The 18,809-nt window shown below is 41.7% G+C and overlaps 1 protein-coding gene across 1 annotated transcript in view; it reads left to right on the forward strand.

Moving 5' to 3' along the window:
- DENND6A (DENN domain containing 6A) overlaps positions 1 to 11,524 on the forward strand; it is a 107,901-nt gene extending 96,377 nt beyond the window's left edge. The window contains exons 18-20 of the mRNA XM_077452019.1: positions 3,049 to 3,151; positions 5,868 to 5,942; positions 7,724 to 11,524. Coding sequence (XP_077308145.1) covers positions 3,049 to 3,151; positions 5,868 to 5,942; positions 7,724 to 7,855 — 310 coding nt within the window. The 3' untranslated portion in view covers positions 7,856 to 11,524. The remainder of the gene's footprint in view (positions 1 to 3,048; positions 3,152 to 5,867; positions 5,943 to 7,723) is intronic.
- Positions 11,525 to 18,809: the final 7,285 nt, after the last annotated feature.

The raw sequence follows: 18,809 nt of genomic DNA on the forward strand, positions 1-18,809 counted from the left end.
GACCCTACCACCACAGCCAGACCTTCTCTCGCAAGGTCTGGTATTCCATCCTACTTTACAAACACTAAATTTAACGGTTTAGCTATTGAGACCCACATTCTGGAGAAGCGTGGGCTGTCAGGTTCAGTGGAGTCTACTCTGGTTAATGCAAGGAACCCAGCCTCCAGAGTTATATATTATAGAGTCTGGAAGGCGTATGTCTCCTGGTATGAATCCAGGGGTTGGCACCCCAGGAAATATATCATAGGTAGAATCCTTGACTTTCTACAGATGGGATTAGAAATAAATCCGGTCTTGAGTACTAATCAAGGACCGGGTTTCAGCCTTATCAGTATTTTTTCAGCGACCGTTTGCTTCACACTCTTTGGTTCATAGTTTTATTCAGGGGGTAACGTGGCTTAACTCCTCCGGTTAAGTCAACCTTGAACCCTTGGGACTTGAATTTAGTCCTTTCGGCATTATAGAAACAGCCTTTTGAGCCGATACAACATATTCCCTTGATCCTTTTGACAAGGAAACTAGTTTTGCTGGTAGCCATATCTTCTGCAAGAACAGTATCAGAGTTGGCTGCTCTTTCTTGTAAAGAGCCATATTTAATTATTCACAAGGATTAGGTTGTATTGTGTCCTCATCCTATTTTTCTACCTAGGGTAGTCTCAGGTTTTCATTTAAACCAGGATATTGTTCTACCTTCATTTTTTTTTTCAGAACCCGTTCTGCGGAAGAAAAGTCACTACATTCTCTTGATGTGGTGAGAGCAGTCAAAATCTATTTAAGAATGACTGTTCATGATGCTGCAGAAACACAACACAGCATACTATACAGGATGTAGCTAAAGCATTGTAAAAATCGATGAATGGTAGTACCTGTATAATGCACATGTAAGGAAAAACTTCAGTATAAACTTACCTTGCCTCCTTTGGTGGTGTCTAGTTGAAGTTTATGTCTAGAGAAAAAAAAAAAAACACATGTAAGGCAATTGCAAAATGTCCTATGAAATACTTACCTTGGAAAGAATCTTTCCAGCAGTACGCTGTCAGGGCTGACGTCTTAACCCCGGTCTTTCTTCTGGGTTCGCACACTCCGGCTATGTGATTGGCCGGAGCCGCAAAGACGTCACTCCCTTGCCCTTGGTTCTGGCATGAGGGTCAGAGAGGTGATTATTTCCTAAACGGTGCACAATATTTATTTTACCTACAGGTAAGCCTTATTATAGGCTTAACTGTAGATAAAAAAAAATAAAAAAAACACCAGTCGGGCTTTACTACCACTTTAAAGACTATTAAGTTGGTTTCATATCCATTTATAAACCAGTTCACATTGCAGTTTGTTGATAAACTGCTCAGCGGCACTGCTGCTAATCCATTGTAGGTTTCTGCATACATGTATAGGGAAGTCATGCTTGATGTACATTGCTTTGGCCATCTGCTCTTGTGGCACTTTATAATAAATGGCTCTCATTCAGAAGGCTTTCATCCTATAGCTCTTCCTTTCAATAAGCAGTTTGTGCTCAGCAGATTGCAGTAATTTATTCAGTGCCCAGAAGGATTCCTAAAGCCATCTGCCAATGCCAGGGTCACAGGTTTTCTTTCATCATTATGGTGAATTAAATAGTCTTAAGCCATACAGCTACAGATATGACAGCATCAATCATGTGTAATCTTTAGTAGATTTGAGATTAAAATAATTAATAAATGCAAAGAGTAATAAATCCTCTAGAGTATATCAATATTAGACACAGACTTGAAGTGGACCTTCACAATAGCAGATAGCTTTGAGGCACAAGGGGAACTTCAGCTGCATGGAAGACATTGCTTGACTCCATGGACTAGTAAGTATGTGTTTTTTTTTTTTTTTTTGTTTTGTTTTTGTCTTTTCCTTTTTTGTTTTCCAGCCGAAGTCCACGGTTAAGCTGGCCAGAGATGGGTCAAAATTCTGCTGATTTAGCATACACTGAATTTCTAACAGCATGTGGCTGTTCCTGCTCGACAGGAGTCAGTTGCTTGAGCGACTTCTGTCAAACATACTTGCTGGAAAACTTTTTTTGATCAGCAGCTGAATTCGCTGATCATTGTTTTCTGACAGTGCCTGGTCCCACTTTCAGATACCATGTCCCATTATGGGGATTCCTTCATCCACCTTGTTTATGTGGGTTTTTGTTCAGTCTGCTGAAAAACGAACGAAAGAACTACTCGTTTATGGCCAGCTTTACAGAGAGAAAATGTAGTTTTACCCAGGTAGGGTGAAACTCCTCTTTAATATTCCTTTTCTTTAAAGGAGTCCCCCAAGTCCACTGTAAAATTTGTTTTTTTGCCTGCTGATCCTCACCTACTGTCAGGATCAACAGGATTATGAAAATCCACTTATTTTCCACTACAGTGTTTGTTTTAGAGGGAAATCGTGCAGCATCATTGTCACCCTGTGGACTTTAAAGAGGAACTTCACTCCTGGTTTAAAAAAATAATGAAAAGTCAGAAGCTACAAATAGTTATTTACTGTCCCATGGAGTCCACAACTGTCTTCCTGGCAGCCAGTTCTTATCAGAGCTCCAGATCTTCTATGCTGCCATCTTGGATTTGGAAGCCAGCTGTGACTTCCTGATGATTCATAGTCGGCTCCTGACTGTGTGACCCGTGAGACCATGCAGCGCATGAAAACTGGTCCTGTAGCCTCCATGGATGTGTGACATTATCCCAAGAAACTGTGACGGAGGTGTGCGGTCCGAGATGACCTTACCCTCCCCTAGGTGAGGATTAAGGAAGTGGGAACAGGTACCTGTCACAAAAGGGTTAGTTTATAGGATAAAAGTTCATAAGTTGTAATTACCCCTGTATATATAATTTCTTGTCCCAGCCCCTGAAACAGTCACTTTTGTTGAATATGTTGCCCTGCATGTAAAGATCAACAAAATATATATATAAAAATGTGAAATAAAAAGTTGAACTTGTATATTGACTGCTGTCATTACAGATATCTGTCTCATACGGTTACTAGAACACAATATTGCTCACTGCGGTGAACTGTAATGTATGTGTTTTCTCTATTAAGGCATTTTTTGCGTTCACCTAACTTTGACGGCTGGTTCAGAGCCCGGAGAAAAGAAATGATGCAAAAGCTAGAAGCTCTTCAACTTGAAGCACTTTGTAATGAGGTAACTTCAGTCCTTGTATATTGTAGGGCATCACACAACATCCAACTAAATTATAAAAATGTGATTCCACTTTTACTGAGTTGAGTTACTTAGATTGTGACGCGGCGTAATACCACAGCAGAGAGGTGAAGGCAGTATCCACTCTTCACTTTAAATAGAGCCCGCAAATTGAAATCAGGAGTTTAGTACTCTGAGCCCATCAGGGTTCTTTTGCTTGGCATAGTTCTGCCAGTCTACAGTGTGAACATGCTTATAGGGGGAGAGAGCACAGGAATGAACACATCAACACGCTGCTTCTTCATTGGCCCCATAAAGGGATAGGTCCTGACTGTATTACTGAACTGCAGTGTAGTTTAAGGGGAGATCCAGGACCTGCATGTGATGTCTGATTGGGGTACCTAGATCACAAGACTGACTGTAAAGAATTACAAATTCTTTGTCAGGTAAATTAAGCTGACCATACTTTATACAATTTTCTTATTCGATTTCCTTTATATTTACCTTTTAGCTAATGCAAGGGCCTGCCTAATTGAACGTGTTGAGGTTTGCCCTTATATTATATGGGTTTGGTAAATATACAGTGAGGGAAAAAAGTATTTGATCCACTGCTAATTTTGTGCATTTGCACACTGACAAAGAAATGATCAGTCAATAATTGTAATGGTGGGTTTATTTTAACAGTGAGAGACAGAATAACAATAAAAAAAATCCAGAAAATCACGTCAAAAAAGTTATAAATTGATTTGCACTTTAATAAATTAAATTAGTATTTGACCCCTTTGCAAAACATGACTTAGTACTTTGTGGAAAAACCCTTGTTGGCAATCAGAGGTCAGACGTTTCTTGTAGTTGGCCACCAGGTTTGCACACATCTCAGGAGGGAATTTGTCCCACTTCTCTTTGCAGATCCTCTCCACGTATTTAAGGTTTCGAGGCTGACATTTGGTAACTCAAACCTTTAGCTCCCTGCACATGTTTTCTATGGGATCAAGCTCTGGAGACTGGCTAGGCCACCCCAGGACCTTAATGTGCTTCTTCTTGGGCCACTCTTTGTTGCCTTGGCCGTGTGTTTTGTGTCATTGTCATGCTGGAGTACCCATCCACTACCCATTTTCAATGCCCTGACTGAGGGAAGGAGGTTTTCACCCAAGATTTGATGGTACATGGCCCAGTCCATCATCCCTTTGATACAGTGAAGTTGTCCTGTCCCCTTAGCAGAAATATTTCTACCTTCATGTTTGATGTAGGGGATGGTGTTCTTTCGGTTTTGGGCAGCATTCCTCCTCGTTCAAACACGGCGAGTTGAGTTGATGCCAAAGAGCACGATTTTGGTCTCGTCTGACCACAAGACTTTCACCCAGTTCTCACCTGAATCATTCAGATGTTCATTAGCAAACTTCAGACGGAACTGTACATGTGCTTTGTTGAGCACGGCGACCTTTCAGGCGCTGCAGAATTTCAATCTTTCACAGTGCAGTGTTATCAATTATTTTCTTGGTGACTATGGTTCCAGCTGCCTTGAGATAATTGAAAAAATTCTCCCATGTAGTTCTGGGCTGATTCCTCACTGTTCTTATGATCATTGAAACGCCACGAGGTGATCTCTTGCATGGAGCCCCAGACCGAGGGAGATTGACAGTTATTTTGTGTTTCTTCCGTTTACAAATAATCGCACCAATTGTTTTCACCCTCTCACCAAGTTGCTTGACGATGGTCTTGTAGCCCATTCCAGCCTTGTGTAGGTCTACAGTCTTGTCCCTGACATCCTTGGTCTTGATCATGGTGGAGAGATTGGAATCTGATTGCTTCTGTGGACAGGTGTCTTTTATACAGGCAACAAACTGAGACTATGAGCACTCCCTTTAACTGATTCCTAACCGGCACACGCCAATGTACGTCAGCAGAATGGCTTGGCTGCGCAAATGGGCGTACCTCTACGTCCCTTTGAATTTGCCTCCGTGCGTGCCGCCGGCGGCACCCACCGGCCAGGAGCTCCGTGAGTAGGGTCTGCGGGGATACCCACAATCGTCTCATTTAGAGGAAGAACGGGGAGATGCTAATGTAAACAAGCATCTCCCCGTTCTGCCTAGTGACAGTGTTACTGATCATAGCTCCCTGTGATCGGGAGCTATGATCAGCGATGTGTCGCACATAGCCCATCCCCCTACAGTTAGAACACATCCCTAGGACACATTTAACCCCTACAGGACCACCTAGTATTAACCCCTTCACTGCCAGTCACATTTACACCGTAATCAATGCAATTTTAATTGCATCTGGCCAGCCAAATGGTCCGGGGCTTAAGTGGTTAAGAGAATGCGCCTAATCTCAGCTAGTTTCTAAAAGACACCTTGGAGCCAGAAATATTGCTGATTGATAGGGGATCGAATACTTATTTCACTCTATTAAAATGCAAACAAACGTATTAACTTTTTTTGAAATACATTTTTCTCTTTTTTGTTGTTATGTCTCTCACTGTTTTATAGACTGATCATTTCTTTGTCAGTGGGTAAATGTACAAAATCAACAGGGAATCAAATACTTTTTTCCCCCACTGTAAAGGAAAATTAGTAAAATGTGTGCTTAGCCATGGTTCACATAATTGTATTTCATTTCTGTTTTTAGCAGTTTGCCTTTATCAGCTAGTGCTTAAGTTATATTATCAGTTACCATAATCCATCCTGCTTAATTCTATGTGTTCATGTACATCTCTAAGGATTTGCTGATCTGGATACAGAAGCACTCTGAAGTTGAGGCTGTGGACTTGGTTTTAAAACTGAAAAATAAACTGGTGAGTACAACTAAGAATATAATGAAAGATCAAAGCTGTCAAAAAGAACAAAAGCTGAACTCTACACTGTATGGATCATTTAAATCTTCTTTAAATATGATTTTCACAGTAACTTGAAGAACCTTAACCAGTTGACCTCTGGAAGATTTACCCCTCTTCATGGCCAGGCCACTTTTTGCGATACAGCACTGCATTACTTTAACATTACTTTAACTGACAATTGAGCGGCCATGCAATGCTGTACCCAAATAAAATATATCTTCCGCCCCCTCAAATAGAGCTTTCTTTTTGGTGGTATTTGATCACCGCTGCGTTTTTTTTCTTTTTTGCGTTAACAAAAAAATACAGACAATTTTGAAAACAAAATAACATTTTTCTTTGCTTTCTGCTATAAAACATATCCTTCTCCACGCCATGTCATCCTTCTCCCGTCTCATCTCCCCTCTGTAGGTCTTCTTGCAGCATTCTTCCTCTGTAGTCCTTCTACCCCTTCTTTGCCCTCAGTACAGCCTAGATCCACTCCAGCATGTAGAGGAGAGGAGTGTGGAGGGTATGCCAGTGGCAGAATGGGGACGGATTTATTTTACTGGCAGTCTGTGGGGTGACTAGGGAGTGATGTTGCGTAGATAAGGGTCTCAGTGATGTCTGTCAGCTGAATATATGAAGTGGTCTGGGGATGGTGTAAGCTTGGGGGAGTAGGGGGCTGGCCCAAAGAAGCAGCCCCCGCTCAGGCCCTTAGGGACGCCTGGACCCCTTACAGGTGTATGGGCTTTACCCCCCTGATGGCGTCCCTGATTGCTGGCTCTGAGCGGCTACGGTAGACTCTTCTGTGTTCTGGGTAGGAGAGAGGAAGTCTCTGCTCGCACCCGAAACGCAGTGCTGTATGCTGTTTGTAGCCCCAGCTAAATGCAGTTTATACCACACATCCAGCGGCCTCACAGGTTAGTGAGGGACGTACTTTGTTTGGGCCAGCTTGGCTCAAACAAACTATGTAAAATGTGTGGAAAACTGTGTTCTTTAACTATTTACTGTACATATAAAGACAAGGATTGAATTTGCAGGAATGGTGTTTTTAAGGTGCAGTAAAAATACCAACAACCATTAAAAGAACATTTTATTACCGCATTATCAAAGATATACATTTTGTTTTATACGTTTTTATACCTTTTTAATATTGCTGTAATAAAATGTTTTTTTGTTTGTTTTTTAACTGCTAATTCAGTTGTTGGTATATTCACCGCACCTTAAAAATCCCATTCCTGCTAATTCAATCTATGTCTTTATATTTAAGGAAGGGATGTGGTTCAATTTACTTATGATCCCCTACCTACACATAGATACAATGTACTTAATCTGTTTACAGTTATCATAATACATATTATTTTCCCAATAGTGTTTTTGTGTGGCCCCTTCAGACCTATCCAATCCGGTACAGCTCATTAATGTGCTTTGTACTTGGAAAGTCCAGTGTTTTGAATGGGCTGGCAACACACAACAAAAGACCTAAAATTAGACCTGCACATTTATTTATTTTTTAAACAATGCACTGCAACCCTTGGTAGCGCATTAGTATGCATTGTAGTTCTTCTGCAAAACCGGTTCCTTGGAGGTGGATCGGTTTACTGCTATAGAATGCAGTTTAGATTGAGTGGCCCAGCATTAGGGTCATAAGTCATGTTAACTCTAAATGGACTTTTTAAAGGTGTAAAAGGATTTTTGCCCTCTAGCAGCTTTAGAATACCAATCATTATTGTGGTGTTGATCAGTCTTGCTGTTTACAGGCTCTGGCGCAGAGGGAACAGTTCCCTGTAAGTGTGGACACCTTGCAGAAGCTTCAAGGACAAGTAGACACCATCATACAGGAGCTACCTGAAGACTTACAAGGGATCTTACTGAAAACCAACAGTTCATGATATATGTGGAGTAAGACTTTCCCAGCCTGATTTTATACAGAACAGTCACCAAGCAGCAGAGCAAGACTCCCGGGAACACCGGTATGGTCTAGGCTTTGTGAAACAGGTGAACAAATTGCCACCCAGAGCAACATCAAGATCTATTTTTCTAATATTGTATCATAGACAGACTGCTTTTTATGGACAAAGACCCAATCACCAGTTATTGGGAGTCTCAATGGGGTAAAATCTAGATCATGTCTTAATGTAAGCATACAGCTTTGTTTTTATATGGCAAAATTTAGAGACTGAAAAAAATCCATTCTAACATCATGTTTTACACAGTACGCTTTAATGAGATGTCATTAGACTTAGTACAATAATCCATAGCCCTCATTTCTGGTTGGGATGGTTACATATTTTTAGAGGAAGAAATCATATTGGTTGATATCTATGACCATACACTGTGTCTGTTGGCACTGCCTTATTACTGGCTATATTTTACAAGGCATAATACCTCTGTAAGAAGCCTTAGTGGAAGCTGCTGTTTTCTAATGCTTTTCTTTGATTGCTGCACTCTACTCATTTTGGATCAGTAAGCCAGAAGCTACTTTGTTTCTTTGATGCAAACCAGTTCTAGTCCAGTGATGTATTTGGACGCAACCAAAGAACTGCAGCTTCCATCTGAGGCCTTTCTATACATGCTCGGAATGACAAATATTTGACTAAAGTTATTTAAATATTTTTTAAGCTGCCTAGATTCAGTATGACAATTGGCATTGTGCCATGAATTGTGTTCCCCCAATTTGTATAGCGTGTCAATATTTTGTTCATTATCATTCACATCCTAGGACCTGTGCACTTGATTTCAGCATTTTTTATTATGTTGTTGCCTGAAAGTTTAATTCTATCCAAAACTCTTGGATGAAGTGGGGAAGGATTACAACCCCTCTTAGGATTTCTTATTGGGTTTTGTTTGTCCCCATTGGGGAGATTACCTCTAACTTCCCCAGTGACAGAGTTAGAGGGACAGGATGTCATACAACGAGGACAGAAACGGCAACAAAATAACACTTCTGAATGGGGAATTGTAAGAAGTGTTTATTTGGTCCTTGGCATATTGCATTGGAAAAAAAAACTATTTCCCACATTTCTGGTCTTGGTGTCACCAGTACAGAAAATAAGAGAAATCTCAAACCAAAATTAAAAAGTTGTTTGGTGCTTTAGGGCTTTGAAGAGAATCTATCTCTCTATACCGAACAGTATTATTTTTTAAATGTAAAGAGCCACTGAACTTTCAGTTTAAATCGGCTAAATAAAAGCAAGCAGCCATAGGCTTGGTAGAAAAGCTTGCCTCCCTACCAACATGCTGTAGAAGCCTATACCTTGTTCTATGTGGAAGCAGTGATCTTTTTGCAGAGGTCCAACAAGCACCCTGGTTAGTCGATGCTGGAACTCTCTAATCAGTGGGCAATACGCATTTTGCTAATTGCAGAGCTAATGTTCTGGCTCAGGTGGGGTTGGACCTCTGCAGAGAGATGGCTGGTTCAACAAAGAAAGTAAGGATTCTTCTTTGCATCTTTTTGGCATAGTACAGGTGTTTCTACTCAGACTAGCAGATTTAAAATGAAGGTTGGGTTTTATGGATACTTTGTCACTCTAATATTGAAAGATCCTAAAAGACATGAAGAGCGGGCTTCCAGAGGGTTTGATCAGACTCTGTTCAGGAAAGCGCTTGTGCAGTAACACCATGGTTAGTTATCCATCTGCACAGGTGAGATATCCTATCCAGATTCCTTACCGGCAATGTTGCCTTTGCACATGCCCTCTCCTGAACACAGCCTCAGCAGGGTTAGATGTTCTATTAAGAGATTGGGTTTGGGAGCTGCTTTCAGAACCTGATACCATAGGAGAATAGTAACCACCAGTAGAGATTGTATTACTGTAAAGGATAAGTTCACCTTTCTAAACATGCACATCTTTTTGCAGGTTTGCAGGTAAAAAAATAAATACATTTATTATATAATTTTTTAAGGAGGCTGTGAAGCATTGCACCAGCAATCATCAGATCGTGTGTGCAATCTCAGGCTCCTGCAGACTGTCTGTGTACCTAACTGCCCATACCTCGTACTTTCAGGCAATTAGTGCCCTGGTATTTCATTAAGAACTACAAGCTGTCTGCCGCAAATGCTTGTAGTTCCTTCATTCTCAGAACTCTGTGAATGAATGACACTGCCGTGTGGGCAAATTTCAAATTGTGACAGAAGATCCGTGGCTCGCTGTCACAGAACTGAGCTCTGGGAGAGACTGCAAGAGCGGGAACATGGTGGACCATGTAACATGTTCCCAAAGGTGAACTTAACCTTTAACTTGCATATATACTGCCAGGTATGGTGACGGGGACTTTTTAAAGAGACTTCATTTAAAAATGGTCACGTTGGTAACGGCAGCTCCTATTTTCTATCTATGCAGTTCTGTCTCATCACTGTCTTCTGACACATGGCTGGACTTTGTGTAATTTTATGTGCTAGCTGCACTTTGACCACTCAGCCCTCAGCAATACAAACTGTTCTGAGATGGGAGACTACAGAATTTTTTTTTAATGTCCTTTATGCACAAATCATTCTGACCAGGAATAAGTATAGACACTCCTAATTTCAGCCTGATTTCAAATTTTATACATTGCACATCTAACGATGCCCTTAAACATCAAATGGCCAGTTGAATGTGCAGGTCCGTCCTGATTTAGCTATAAATAATCATGAGAGTTGCGTATTCCTAGCCTATTCCTAGGCTATGCAGAAGGCAGCAGAGGGACAGATCTCAGATATCCCTGAACAAGCTAGCCTGTCTCACTGCGTCACTCAGTACTGTCCGAAACTGCCACATGAGACTGTCGCCTCTTCTGTCCTAAACCAGTAACAGGTCATGTTTTCTAGCTCCCAGGTGCTTGCCTAGCTGTTCATTGGACACAGTGTAAAAGAAGCACAATTATTTCACGTGATGCTTTGAGCAGACCTGTAACACATAACAAGTCAGTTATCTGTTTGGGCTTTATTAACGTATTTTTATATGTACACATATAGTACACAGAGTATGTTAAATTATTTTCTTATATGATGGTACCTAAGGAACCACAATTATATCTCTTTTCATATTGGGAAATAAATGGCCCAGTGCTACTACAAAGGCTTGATAATGATCAGATGGTAGGACAGTTGTGTAGCTCCAGTTGTTTTTTATAAATGCATCAACTATTTCCAATCCTGTTTGCAGTAAAGTGAATTCAGAGGATTTACTATGGGTTACTGCACCTGTGACATCAGTTTTAATAAGTAGCACTTTTGCTTTGGATCGCTGTCAGAGATGGACTTATGTTCAGGTTTAGGAAACGCATTGAGGTTGATTTACTAAAGCTGGAGAGTGCAAAATATGGTGCAGCTGTGCATGATAGCCAATCCGTTTCTAACTTAAGCATGTTCAATTAGGCTTTGACAGTAAAATCTGGAAGCTGACTGGTTTCTATGCAGAGCTTCACCAGATTTTGTACTCTGCAGTTTTAGTAAGTCAACCCCATTGTATTCTACTAAAGGTTACAAAGAGCCACTTGCTGATGAACAAAGACCTATTGATTACATTCCTGTAAAGAGATTGTAAAGTTGTCTCGAACTATTAAAGTTTTTAACATTATTTTGTATTTCAGTTGTCTGTTTGGTAAGATAGTCCTTTACTGCCAATTTTTGGACACTCCGAGCTTTTTTTTTTCTTGGTTTGTAAAACCCTAATCTGAAAAGAAACAAACCTATTTAACGAGCATTTATAAAGCATTAGGAAGTGTCTGTGAGCAACACTGTGCTAACGTAGTGATCCAAGCAGCCCTGGGGTTTCGGTTTGAATCCCAACCTGAAAACTATCTTCATGGAGTTTGCATGTGTATGATTGGGCTTTCTCTGGGTACTTACCTTTCCCCCTTATACATGCTGGTAGGCAATTGGCTCCCATATAAATTGGCCCTAGTATGGATGTGTATGTGCATTAGGGACCTTAGATTGTAAGTACCTTGATGCCAGGGACTTATGAGAATTTACTATTTGTAAAGTGCTGTATAAATTGTTACCACTATATAACTGCCTGAAATAAATAAATAAGCGTCGGGCAAATTTCATGAAGCTCTTAAGGGTTTTATGAATGTATGACCAAAACTTACCCCCAAACCTCCCTCTTACCCCCAAACCTCAATGTCCCAGCATTATTTATTTACCATATTCCTGTAGCAAAAAAAAAAAAAAAAGAGAACTTTTTTTTACTCTTTGTGATGTCTTCACCATATTTGTAAAATTTTGTCCAGGGGTTGCTAGAAGCTCAGTTCCTGTTAATATAGGCACAGCCCCAGAACTACATCTCTCAGCAGCCTTTTTCCTACTCAGTGTGTGGGAAGGTTCTTGGGAGTTGAAGCACAGTGGTCACATGATCAGAAGCGGGTTCCGCTGGTGACTGATCTTTACCCTGAACTGAGAGCCTTCTTTGAGTGAAGCACATAAGCATTGGCCACCCAGCAGCTCATATATTCGACATGTGGGTGTTAAAGCCCACCCTTTTCCCACTGCACATGTTGGGTGGTCGTAAAGGAATAAAACATGAGGTAATGTTTATGTATTTCCGCAATGTACTATGCGTGTTTTTTATGGTTGTAGCTTTAGACAAGAATTCAACAGGCTTTAGCTTACATATTGTAAAAAAACATCACAACTTCTCTGACTAGCAATTGCAAACTAGGGCTAAGGACTCATTCATACCATATTTGTTGTGCTATGTTTTTCTGCAAGCCTTCACACAAGCATAGTGTGAACAGGGCACATAGCAAACAATTGTTTTCTATGTGTCCTGTCCAGACCATACATGTGAGGCTTTGCGCAGAAAAATGCAGCTCAATGGATATGATGTGAGCTGACTTTAAGAAAATGTCTCTGAGTTAATAGTCTTTCTTCATTACTTTAAGAACAATAAAACTGTTCACTAACTACGTTTTACTACAAAGTGCTTCAGTAGAGATCTCATATCATAGCCTTTTCTAGACATTTTGTGTTTTCTTGCAGCTTTCATGGTTTCAGTACCTAAGATTTTTTTTAACCCTTTTAAATTTTACTTGAAAAATTAATATTCTGTCTTGCACGGACAATTGTATTGGTGATTTATGTCCTCATGTAGTGCCACATCCAAGAAGTCTGAATAAAAGAAAATTTACCCCTAAGGTGGACTTTAAAGGCACTTGGGTAAATCTTAAATATATGAAAATATATAAGTTGCTTAGAAAAAAAGTATAAACCTAAAACAGTAGAAACGTAATGATTACTAATCTGTGTACAGTGTCGCCATATTCAAAACAATACAAATGAGATCCTCCATCACCCGGCGCGTTTCTGTCTTGCACAGTTCAGCATTCTCTCAGTGCTCAGGTCAAATACTCAGAGAAGTGTTGGAATTATGTGAAGTTAAAATGAATCCAGAGGTTGTTGATCTGCTGGTCTCCTTAGCGTGATTAGATCCGTAGTACCGAGCCACCTAACCTAGCACAGCTGCTGATGTATAACCCAATGCTTTTGATTTCACAGGAGTGCATGATGGTGTTCAGCACCCATTTACAGAAAAAAACATTTAGCACCTTCAGGTTTTAGCACAAGACAAAAAAGGATTTTTTTTAATAAGGTTTCATTCACACAACCAGTTTTGGCCATTGTAAAGAATCGGCGCTTCTCTGTGGTACATATTTCCAGGTGTTTGTGATCAGCCACGGCCAGCAGCAGCATCTACAAATCATTGACCGGTTGATAGGTGCATCTTATTTGCCTCTAATTGCATGCCGCTGCTCCGATGTGCAGTTACATGGGAAGAGCTGTGGCACCTGTCATTGATTTGTACGGGCTGCTGGTGGCTCATCACAAACACCCGTCAATACTTGTCACTGCAAAGCTCCGATTCTTGGTGGTGTACCCCCAAATCAGTCATGTGAATGAAGCCTAAAGACTTATACAAATGATTGCAGTTCTAATAAATGGACAAACAAAACCTCAACATGCAGCTTTATTGAACAACCCTGATCCACAAAATAAATACCTCCATAATGTATATGTACTTAGTCAATACTGCGTAAATCCCTTTTTTTTGTCTTTTTTTTTTTTTTCTTTTAATAATATTACTGTAGGAAATGTAATGTAATGTAATATAATGTAATGCCATACATTTTGTTTTTTCTGACATTTTGGCTATAATTGGTATTTTTTGTGCAGGTCTGTTATATTCTGTATTTTGTAAAATATGGAGTTACTTTAAGTCTGGCCCCTGATGTTACCTGGGACTATTGGGCTGGACTGTAATATTTAAAGTGGTTCTAAAGACCCAGGGTTTTTTACCTTTGTGCATTCTATGCATGAAGCTAAAAAACCTCTGTGCAGCAACAGCCCTTAATACTTATCTGAGCTTCATCTCGATCTGGGGATGTGCACGAGAGACTCTTCTCTCTGGGGACTCTCTCTCTCCCTATTGGCTGAGACAGCAGCCAGAGCAAATGTCAATCACAGCCAGAGAGCTAATGAGTGGAGAGAGGGGCGAGGCTAAGCCGCGGCTGTGTGCGTGAATAGAAAAGCAGAGCTGCGGCTCGGGAAAGAGCCTCCTTGGGTGCCCCCATTGTAAGCTGCTTGCTCTGGGGGGTACCCTGCAGGAGGGAGAGTCCAAGAGCCTGGTGAGGGACCCAAGAAGGGGAGGATCTGGGCTGCTCTGTGCAAAACTGCACAGATCAGGTGAGTGTGACATGTTTGTTAATTTAAAAAAAAAAAGCATTTAGTATCACTTTAAGACCCCTTTCACACTGACAGACCCTGTCAGTTTTGCAGGTGGACCTGATGGCACCATCTAATGCTCTCTAGGGAGCGGAGGATGTCAACGGACCTGTGTCCATTGACATCCGCTGACATTCGATTCGGTGGGTCAAATGGGGATCCGTTTCTCATCTGTCAATCAAATCGGCTGACAGTCAGATGGAAATGGATAGGCGGTCCGTTTCAATCCAACAGCCCATAGAGGACAGCAGGCTGTGTCCATGTCCGCTCTGCATCAGTGGAGTGGACACGGACCTGTTATCCACCTGCTTATTGGGGATCAGCGGAGAGATCCCATACTGAGCCGGTGGATCCGCTGGCATACTCTGCCAATGGGGCCTAAGGGAAGAGCATTCTGGTGCTGATAGGATCAGTACAGGTTTTTTGTGGGTTCATGTAGTGTTAGGCAGAAATTTAAGGTTTAGTAAGGGCCTGTTCACATCACCGTGTTATGGTAATGTGCGATAACAAACTAATCATGCTGCGATGCATATTAGTACATGTAATTTTGTTCAGTATTTTAATCTTTTCACGTTGTACTAATACTTTTTTTTTTAATATATATATATATATATATATATATATATATATATATATATATATATATATATATATATATATATATATATATATATATATATATATATATATATATATATATATATATATATATTGTTGTCGTTAATCACTCTATTTCACTCCCTCGGTAGCATTAGTCAGCAGGAGATGAAGGGAATCTCTACAACAGTAACAGAGATGGCAACAGCAAACCCAACGAGGATTCAAACACCTCCCCCACCCCACCTTAACACCACCCCTCTACTAAGTGTGTTTTTATTGTCCTCTTTGGTCACTTTCCTTTAATTCCTGTTCCGGTTGGCACCAATCACCACTGGACCCAAATAAAATATTTCCTTCACTATATATATTGCAGCTTTGTGCACTTTATAGCCTGTATGTTGCATCGGCTACACAATGTATACAGTGCTGTGACTTCTTGCCTGCTGCTGGAACAAAGTCAAGTTGGGCTGAGCACCATTCACAGGAAATGTATTTTAGCAATGAATACTAGGCTTCCTGAGATGGGGATCTTGACGTCATCCCCCGCCTTTCCACCTCAGCAATTCAGAGAAAGGCTTGTATTTGACAAAAATAAAAAGTCGCCTGTGAATGGCTGAGCAGTGTTGAGAATCCACTTTGTTAGGGAAAATGACAGGAAATGCCCGTACCTCTGCCATACAAACAGTTAATATAGTGCTGACAGTAGCCGCAGCAATGAGTGAAAGAAAATAGTTTGGGCCAGCTTGGCCCAAACAAACTAAAGTGATGGCAAAGCCCAAGTTGGGCTTTAACACAAGGGTAAGGGCCCTCATTTCAGCTATTGTGGCTGTAATTTTCAAATTGCACTGGACTTAGCTGAAATTGACCCAGGTTTTTTTTAATAAAGCATCCTTATTCTGGTGCATTTGCTTTATGAGTCGATCTCACAAATTCACTGTAAAAAAAAAAAAAAAAAAAATCACTGTGGCTCCACTACAGTGTTGCGATTGACCATTCAGGGCATATGCCCCTGAATGCATACGGCCCTAAACACAACTACAGCTCAAAACCACATCCAGCTGAATATTCCAGCCTGTCATAGATTTTACCAGGCTGCTAGCAGCAACTGTCCCTACCGGGTGCACCAAAATGACAGACGATCAAACTAAAGCAGTCCGTAACTCTGGTATACAGCAAAATAAAATAACGGCTCACTGCCAACATACTATTCCCACACCGAGGTTTAAGATTCTTGCTTGCTTTGGGGTCCAGGAAGCGCAGGAGCCCAGGCAATGTCACAGTAGCCAGACAGTCCACAGACCTCTTAATGCTATGTCCTATTCCACTCAATACCTCACAGACCCCTACTGACTGCTTCCTGCTTTTTTCAGCCCTCTTGGACGTGGGCTATCTCTCTCAGGAACATAGTACCCGTAGTCTGGTTTGGAGGCTGTTTCCCACCCAAATTTACTCTAAGCCCCTGATTTGCAGGTTCTGTATAAGGACTTGGGCCAGTCATACACGGTCCCAATTTCGGCGGGTTCACCATGAACCAGCTGAGATTTGAACCGTTAATGGGTGGGCTGAATGTACCAAGTTGATTGATCAACTTGGGTACAACCAGCCTGCCGGATTCTCTTGCAGTTATCGCTAGCAGCTGCTATAGCCACTAGCGATATTCACTGGCCCGGCAGGAGGGATTCCCGCATCAACAATGTCTGTGTTGATGGGGGATTTGAGCAAATTTCTTTCCTGCAACCTGTCCTTTCCCGGTGGGGATGGCTGCGCCCACCGGGAGCAGACAATATATTTCCTTGTTGGCACTGTGTTGATGGGGTAATTGTTGTTGCAGGAAAGAAATGTGCACTTGCAATAGAAGCAGTTGAGTACTGTCCGTTTAGCTGTCTTATCTCACGAACTATGCAAGTTTTATTAGCATTGGTGTGTACATTTTGTTTGTGTGTATGATTTTTTTTTTTGGGGGGGGGGGGGGTGGTTATTTTATTTCCCTCCGAGATTTATTTTTTTTTTTTTAACATTCTGCTAAAACTTTGTGTATTAGTACTGCTTGGACCTTAAAGAAGGGGGCATACCCTAGAAGCTTGTCCTGAAAATGTTATGTTAGTGCAAATAAAAATAACATATCGTGGACAGTACTCCATTGTTTCTGTCACTAAAAGAAATTAACTGAAATTCATTTTAGTACACAAACACAGAAGACTACTCTAAGATGATCATATAAAAGATAAGCTTACATCGAGCAAATGGATACCAAACACGTCGAGCCTCAAAACTGCACACACCTGTAAAATAGACAAAAACATCACTACCCAAAGATGTCCATAGGCAACATTTTTTATACCCTTTACTGCTCATCAGTTTAGAGTTTACAGTGAATGATGGCCCTAGAATTGTTACTCTTACTCCGATGCGCGTGCTGTTACCTAATATGTGAGGTGCGAGTTTGCGTTCTTCTGTAGGTGGGTAGTGGCTTTTAAACTTTTTTAATTTATTAAACTTTAATATTTTAACTTATTTGCTATCACAAGGGCTGATAATCCCGCTATGTGATAGTATAGTGAAGGTGACATATTCTCTTTAAGGAGACTTCAGAGGTCTATTAAACTCCTAGTGTCAACTCTGCACACTCTTGAGTGAAGTGTCGGAAAAGCCGTCCGATGCTATAGCGACCGACAGTCCATTTAAGTGCCAGTGTTGCTTCTAACCAGAATAGCTGTGTTGGCGGCAGCTAAAGGGACTGTGAGGCGGAGAGGTCAAACTGCTGCCGTTATGAAATGTGGGTACCTAGAGGTTCCTGCATGTACTCATAGCATCCTCCAAAACTTTCTTGCCATGACTGAAGGCCAGACTGTCCTGATGGCCATTTATGGGATGTATACCACTAAGCCCCACTTCCACATTTTCCTCTTGGACCATCTTCCTGATGGGCACCCTCAATGGCCAATAGGAATTACCAGAAGGCAGGAAGGGCAGAAAAGGTACCGTATATACTCGAGTATAAGCCGAGATTTTCAGCCTCTTTTTTGAGGCTGAAAGTGCCCCCCTCGGCTTATACTCGAGTCATCGCTGTCTGCCCGCTCGATCAGCGTGTCGAGCAGACAGACAGCGGCCATTCTGATTCAAAAGCCGCGCCTCCGGCTCCCCCTTCGCCTGTGATAGGCGGAACACTGAATTTCCCAGCAGCCTGTGTTCCGCCTATCACGGACTTCGTATCATCCTCGTACTACGGACGAGGATGATACGACGTCTGTGATAGGCGGAACACAGGCTGCTGGGAAATTCAGTGTTCCGCCTATCACAGGCGAAGGCGGCGGCGCAGCTTTTGAATTTTACAATGGCCGCCGACGAACGAAGAGGGCACGGGACGGAGGCAAGGCACAGGACGGCACGGCACGGGACGGGACGGGACGGGACCGGAGGCAAGGCACGGCGGCGAGGCACGGCGGCGAGGCACGGCGGCGAGGCACGGAGGCAAGGAGGCTCGGCACGGGACGGAGGCTCGGGACAAAGGCTCAGGACACAGGTAGGCTGGACACACA

This window comes from Lithobates pipiens, unplaced genomic scaffold, assembly GCF_037356315.1.
Source record: "Lithobates pipiens isolate NorthernLeopardFrog02 unplaced genomic scaffold, aLitPip1_a1.2 Scaffold_23, whole genome shotgun sequence".
NCBI lineage: Eukaryota > Metazoa > Chordata > Amphibia > Anura > Ranidae > Lithobates > Lithobates pipiens.